Source organism: Acanthisitta chloris, unplaced genomic scaffold (genome assembly GCF_000695815.1).
Source record: "Acanthisitta chloris isolate BGI_N310 unplaced genomic scaffold, ASM69581v1 scaffold9434, whole genome shotgun sequence".
NCBI classification, from domain to species: domain Eukaryota; kingdom Metazoa; phylum Chordata; class Aves; order Passeriformes; family Acanthisittidae; genus Acanthisitta; species Acanthisitta chloris.
In genome coordinates this window covers 1162-8351 of record NW_008667632.1, presented here as the reverse complement: position 1 = coordinate 8351, position 7190 = coordinate 1162, and the positions used below count along the sequence as shown (strand labels likewise).

At 36.6% G+C, this 7190-nt stretch overlaps 1 protein-coding gene across 1 annotated transcript in view; it reads right to left on the bottom strand.

Moving 5' to 3' along the window:
* LOC103800200 (pituitary tumor-transforming gene 1 protein-interacting protein-like) overlaps positions 1-6689 on the bottom strand; it is a gene marked incomplete at both ends in the record, with an annotated part of 16273 nt that extends 9584 nt beyond the window's left edge. The window contains 2 exons of the mRNA XM_009072571.1: positions 2165-2273; positions 6637-6689. Coding sequence (XP_009070819.1) covers positions 2165-2273; positions 6637-6689 — 162 coding nt within the window. The remainder of the gene's footprint in view (positions 1-2164; positions 2274-6636) is intronic.
* Between the last annotated feature and the right edge of the window lie 501 nt (positions 6690-7190).

Genomic DNA, 7190 nt, shown 5'->3' with positions numbered 1-7190 from the left:
ATACTAGTTGTTTCTTTTCTTCACTGCTGGTTCATAATCTATCAACATGTCTTATTTCACATAAAATTGTAACTGGAAGCCAGTCATTTGTTTTTAACTTTGAGAGCTGTAATATTCACCTTCATTTTCAGCAACAATGAACAACATTCATCTCTTCATTTTGCCTGCTAAAAGATAAAACACCACCACCACCACCCTCACAGGTTAATTAATTTTCCTGCTGTGTCCAAAGGGGACAGTTTCAATAAGACTATACAACCCCGTCGGCATGCTGCTGCCTATAATTTGTAAAAAATCTATTAAGGAAATGCATATTAGATAATTTTTTGTTGTTGTTTTAGGTTTTTCTAATTTTTTCCATTCTTTTTTTCTTCTGAGAATGTGCTCCATTACAAAGTTTTCATTCCGTGTTTAAGCTACAGTCACTACTAGAAACACAAATGGCACCTAAGCTACAAGACATTTCTATCGCAGAAATAAGCTGTCAAGAACACTTTTAGAATTAGTAGACACTGGCAAACACTGCTTTGCAAAAGGACATGTCCCCCTACTTGGTGTGGCTGAGAGTGTTAACTTACATTACAGTGGCTGGTATGATGCTGTGTTTTGGATTTCTGGCTAAAAAAGTGCTGGTAACACACCAATGTTTTGGCTATTGCTGAACAGGCTTGAAAAGCAACAAGATATTATCTTCTTCCTCCCTTCACTCTGTTTCCCTCAGTGAGTGGGGCTGGAGGTATGCAAGAGACTAGAGAGGTCAGGAGGGGATGCTGACAAAACAGCTGACCCAAATTGGTCAAAGGCATATTCCACACCATATAATGTCACGATCAGCAATAAAATCAGAGGTAAAAGAAAAATAAGTGGAGGGTGTACCTGGCTTCCCAGGTGGCTGTTGTTTGGGGACTGGCGGAGCATCAGTCTGCCTGTGGAAGGTGGCAAGCAGTTTCCTTTGCTTGCCTTTTTCTTTCCCCTCCACCTATTAAATTGTTTTTATCTCTTTTTCTTGCTTTTGTTCTATTTTCTTCCTCCATCCCGCTGGGGTGGGATGAGGGGTGGGAGAGAGGAAGCAAGCAGCTGTGTGAATGCTTAGCTATTGGCAGGAGTCAACCTTCCATGCTTCCAGAAAAGTTTGCTTGTGTGCCTTGTCAGTGTAATTATATACCTTTTTTACTCTGAAAAACCTTAAAACTAAGCATAAATGCCTCTTCTCAGAAAACAAACCACAAATCCCTTCTGTAAGATAAACTTCTCCTGTACTGTTTAATCTAGTCACTCCATTTGCAGGGATTATTAAGGGTAGTGTTCAGAAATTTGCATTCTCCACTTTAACAGCATTCTTCTACTTCTGCTACTCTAATTTAGACTACTGCATAATCTGTCTGTGCCAAGTGTGGTAACTTTATTTTATAGTTAACATAGTAACTGATAGTTCAGCCCCACTTGTTTTTGTCCTTTAGGCTCCTGGCATCCATGAACAAAGACATAGAAAGCAGCAATCCTTAGCTTTGCTGGACCAAAGCTGCACACTTGTTTCACAGGACAAGCTTTCCAGTGTCTTACTGGTTCCCTGTTCCAGGCCAGTCTGAACTTACATCTGTATACACAGTATTGCGAAAACAGCTCCAAAGATTTCACCCCAATGGCAGCACATGCTCTGTACTGTACTTTGTAATACAACAAGCAAAGCAAAATGAAATCTAAGAACAATTAAATGATGCAGTCCTGCAGTCTACAGTGGCACTCTACAGCTTCCTTTTTAACCCTATCTACATTGTCTTCAGCAATTACATTGTTTTTTTAGCTGTTTAAGCTAAAATAGCATTCAAGAATTCCTGGGTGGCTCCATTCCTGTGCTATTGGTACACTGCTGCCACTGGAATATATTAAAAATATTGTGGATCTAGGCACGTCACCCAACACTTCGAGAAAATTTTTAAAAGGTAAAAATGTTTTTATAACTGTATTTTCTGTTTCAATGAACACCTAACAGTGATTGCTTATAAGTCTGGATGATTAGAGATCATGGTTCCAAATCACAGCCACTGCCTCCTCCCTCCACTCCTCCATATAAATTATCAGGAAACAGCTCTAGTAAGCTGCAGTCTTACTTCAATCATACTCATAAATAACTCTCTACAGCAAAAGCAAAAGTAGTACCTACTCCAGCAAACTCCCCATCGAGCATTTGAGAGGGAACACAACGAAGATGGTGGAAGAATGCTTCTGACAGGATAATCAATGCAAGTGTTGTTGGTGTAACACCAAAGGCACTGTGCAAAAGAAACAAAACCCCCAAGATTATTCATCTTCAAAAACATTTAATTAGTGCTTCTCTCCAAAGACAGAATTCTTACATGAGTGTATCAAAAGTGCTTTATAGTATAAAACCTACAGAAGTCCTGGGTCAATTCCTCAGTAAAACCCAAACTGAATTGTGAATAAGCATGTTTAATACTTACACATAAATATTTACACGACCCTGAAAATATCAGAGAACTTATTGAGGCAGTCTGTATACTTGAGGGTAAAATGGCTTTGGGTTTAAAATTACTGGAATTAACAAGAAATACAAGATCAGAAAGACAACTGGTCAGGACTTTAAAACACATGGATCTTTAGGGAATAAAAACGCACTTATAATCTTGTTTCAGCTCTGTATTCAATTATCAACAGAAAGAAAACTGTAAAGAACCCTTACAATTCTACTGGAGGTTTTGCCACAAGGTAATAAATGATACAGCCTTACCCAATCTCTGTTGCAAAGTACATTGTGTACCCTAACTCTGCACACATACATATCTGGGCATTTTTAAAAATTCAGATTTCTTATGTGTATTATAGTTCAATACTAGCACAACATTTCTGCTTTTTAAACCATCACTAAGCATTAAGCTTAAGTTTTGGTTTTCATCTGTTAAAAGAAATACTGATTTAAAACTTCTCCAGCACACAACTCGAACAGTGGTTCCGAATGACAGTAATAGGAATCCTTGACAGATGTTGTATTTTTAAGATTCATTACAGAAAGAGCTCATCCAGGAACTATGCTTGATCTAACAGTACCATCAAGAACATCTCTGTCATACATCCTCAATTGCACAAAACCTCTTATCTTGCTCTAGTGGGTTAGAAAACGTTAAATGCAACGGAGACCGTTTGTAGCAGGTTCTGCTTTCTTGAAGACATCAGGTACAAGAAAACAGTATTCGTATTTTGTAGTTGCTAGACTGCACAAGTTAAACATACCCATAAAGACACATCAACAAAAATAATTAAGAAAGTGGAATAAACGGGAAAAAAAACCCTGCCCTTTTAATCAAAGATGTTAGATGATAACAGGCTTTTGTTGGATCAAACATTTTATAAGAATCAACAGTTCAAAAATAGTGACTAATAGGGCACATAGTAAAAGTTCATTGATAAACTTTGAATGTAATGTTGACCCTGTTTTGAGTATGAGGCTGGACTAGGTGACTCAGGAGGTCTCTTCTAACCTCAATGATGCTACACTGTTGGGGACAACTAGAAGCCCAGAAAGATCACCTGTATCACTCTGATAGAGACTCCTGCATCTAACTACTAAAACCATGTCTGGCTCAAAAGGCAATACCTGATACAGCTACTGACTAGAGCAGAGGCTGAAGTACAAGCAAATGAGTCAGTTGACTCATTCCCAATGCTAAAAACTAAGCTAATTGTCAAAGTCAAGTTAGAAAAAAGCCAACATCTAAACATCCGAGGGTGAAACCTTTCTGTAACTTTGATCCTCATCTACATAACCTAAAAATGAAGACTGAAAAGACTTTATTTTATTTAGAGGTAAATCATATATTCTTTGCAGCATATGCTAAGAACTACATTCATACTCTAATGGATAATGGTGACTTTATTTTAGAACATGGATAATGAAGTGGAACATCATTAATTCAATCCACACTCATTTTAAGGACATACTCTCAGTATTAAAAGAGATATAATAGTAATTACAAACACAAAATGAATGCTTCTTCCTCTATATCCCCACCTTTCTCTCAAAATATTGGCCATGTTTCTTGATCACATAATTTCCTACAGCTGTTTTTACCTTTTTTCCTTTTTTTTTTTTTTTTTTTTTTAAATGCATAGCTTACCTAAAATCTACTTTCCACAAGAATTTAGATTCCATACATTTATGATTAGGACAAAGATGAGAATGACAAAAATAAATAGCTGGGGGGAAAACATATTGGTAGACTACTCAAAAGCTAAATATGAGACATTGGAAAATTCTTCACAATGCTGATGCTCTAGACATGCACTCAAATTTTTTTTTTTTTTTAAATGCATAGCTTACCTAAAATCTACTTTCCACAAGAATTTAGATTCCATACATTTATGATTAGGACAAAGATGAGAATGACAAAAATAAATAGCTGGGGGGAAAACATATTGGTAGACTACTCAAAAGCTAAATATGAGACATTGGAAAATTCTTCACAATGCTGATGCTCTTTTAAAATGCAGTCCCACCTCTAACCAGTACTTTGCATTAAACACAGTCATATGGAGTTAGAAACATGAAGAGAAAACACTCCCAAGATGCTAACCAATACATATTTACACATTATCTGGTAACAGATAAAGTTCTCAAATTTTAATACACCTGGCAACCAATCTGCTAGTCAGAGCAGTAAATATTTCTCTGAAGCAAATAAACTGAGTCGGAGTTCTAATCAAAACCCTTATGTGCTATTTTTTAATCTACCATATTGTAAGGAACATGAAATGCAACAGCATAGCTGTAGAATTATCACTCAAAACTTATTGAGAAAACACACAAAAAATAGGCATTCATTGTAGAATTATCACTCAAAACTTATTGAAAAAACAAACAAAAAATAGGCATTCACCCACCCAAAAGATCAACCCAATTATAATTACAATCAACAAAATTTGAGCATTTTGAATTATAATTCCATTTAACTGAACTAAATTGCAACATTTTAGATATTTTTTGGTTTTATCTGTTCACCATTTCATTTTTATCTGCTGCTATCGGTATTATCACCTATATGAAAACCTGATTTTCTTCTAAATAAATAAAAACAATTTCAGCAATCTGCTGCTTTCGTATTGCTCACTGAAGTTCTAACAGCTTTGTTCTGCAGCCTTTTGTATTTTTATTTTTTTAAAACGTATTTGCAAATTGTCTGAATCAAGTCTAAACTCCTTGCCTCAAGGTTAAGGCTGATGCTACTGAAGCAGTTGCCCTGAATCATCCATCCTTCTGTCACCAAAACAAACCTGGACACTGTCATTAGTTTCACATATACAGAAAATAATGTATCTATAACTCTGTTGGTGTCTTCAGTACACAAACACAGCTAAAGGATTTCTTTCTCTCACAAGGTGAACACATAGCTCTCGGGTTAATAAAAGTTGTGCTCATGTATCTGCAGCTGCACTGATTTGAAGTGACAGCCACACCAGTGCTAGCACTGAACATTTAGTTGTTAGTTTTCCATTTCCTACTTTATATTTTTGAAGATGAAGAGTGTTTTACACAATGCCATTCTTCTGACAACAAATGTACAGGTCTGACAATACACAATAACCACATGAATACAAATCAACTAATATTTTTCCCTTAAAAAGCTAAAATATGCTTAAGACAAGCATAACACAGGTAAGCTTAGACATATCTCAACCTCTCCTGGTGAAAAAGTTTGGCAGTAACATATGTAATTTAAAGACTCCTGAAATACTCCTTTTCGGTGACATCTGAAGTTTCAATTTGAAATAATCTCTTACTGTAAATAAGGAAGTTTCTTCTACTCTGCAGGGACAGGTGACTCTTGCATCCTTCTCACAATCCTTACTGCAGAGCTAACATGATTTTCAGCAAAGGACAGAGAAGCAAATTCTATTGTTTAAAAGTCTGCCTTTACTGCAATCTCATTGGAAATCTAAACACTTTGCTATAAGAGTGCCCTAGCCTGGCAGTCTAAAGCACACATGGTGTGATGTAGTCAGTGGAGAGGCTGACACATCTGAACATCTACAAAGCACTGGTCCAGTCTGCCTCAGTTAAATGCATTTCTTGGGGCATCTCCAGAGAAAAGCACTTCTAGATTATTTAATTTCCCAGTTCTCCTATTCAGCACGCAAGAAATGCAAAGCATTTCACCCACATGAGGTTGAGTTTATCAAGTCCTTTCATAAGACGGGCATTTAACTAAGTGCTGCTCACAAAATGAGGATGAGGCTGAACCCGCAGCAACGTGTTCAGTTGTGCTATGAAAGCCCTGACTGAGCACACGCTGACACTGGAGGTCTGGATTCAATTTGTCCTCCCCAGATAAAACACAGAAACATCCTGAGAGACCAAATCATGGAGCAAAGTGAAAGTACACTGGCATCGCATGTGATACAGGAGAAGCAGCACATCAGTTGACTCAATTAGCATTTAAATAAGACTAGATACAAGAACTGACTGATCCTGACTTCTTATTATGGGTAGTTTGATTAGCTTCACCACTAAAACCTAAACAAGAACTCCAACAAACAGCCAAACAAACCCTAACAATTTTATTTCATATTACACAGAAAAATCACCAAATTCTCATCAGCCGAAAAAGATACTAAAAATCTTACCGAAACATTTTTTAGACATTCCTCACAGGACTTCTGGGAAAATGTTGCACATGCTAGAAAAACAAAGAGAAACAAAACACACAGAGATGATATATTGATTTTTACTCATAAGGTCAAGCATTTACCATAATAGTAAGCCTTCTCTTTTTTCTAGTTCTATACACAAGCAACAATTTTGACTGATGTAATGAAATCTGTCATTTTATTCCAAGAGAACTGCAGCAATAAGAGATACGAAACATTTAAGTTTGACCTCTGACATAGGGAAACAATTCAAACTTACCTTTAACCTCGATTTGCTTTCTCTAAGGAGAAATACAACCAGGAGATATAACTAGCAGGAGATATAACCCAAAAGCCTCCTTGTATCTCTGCTGAAGTTCTAGGACTTACTTCAATTTAGGGAAAATCCTGAATTTTGTGCTTTGGAAGCTTTGCAAAAGCTGAGACTTGCCTGGGGTTGATCCCCCTTCCATAAACATTAACGTTTTTTTTGGGGGGGAAGACTTTTTAAAAGATAAAGCTCTCCAAATAACACTTAAAATAACAATCAA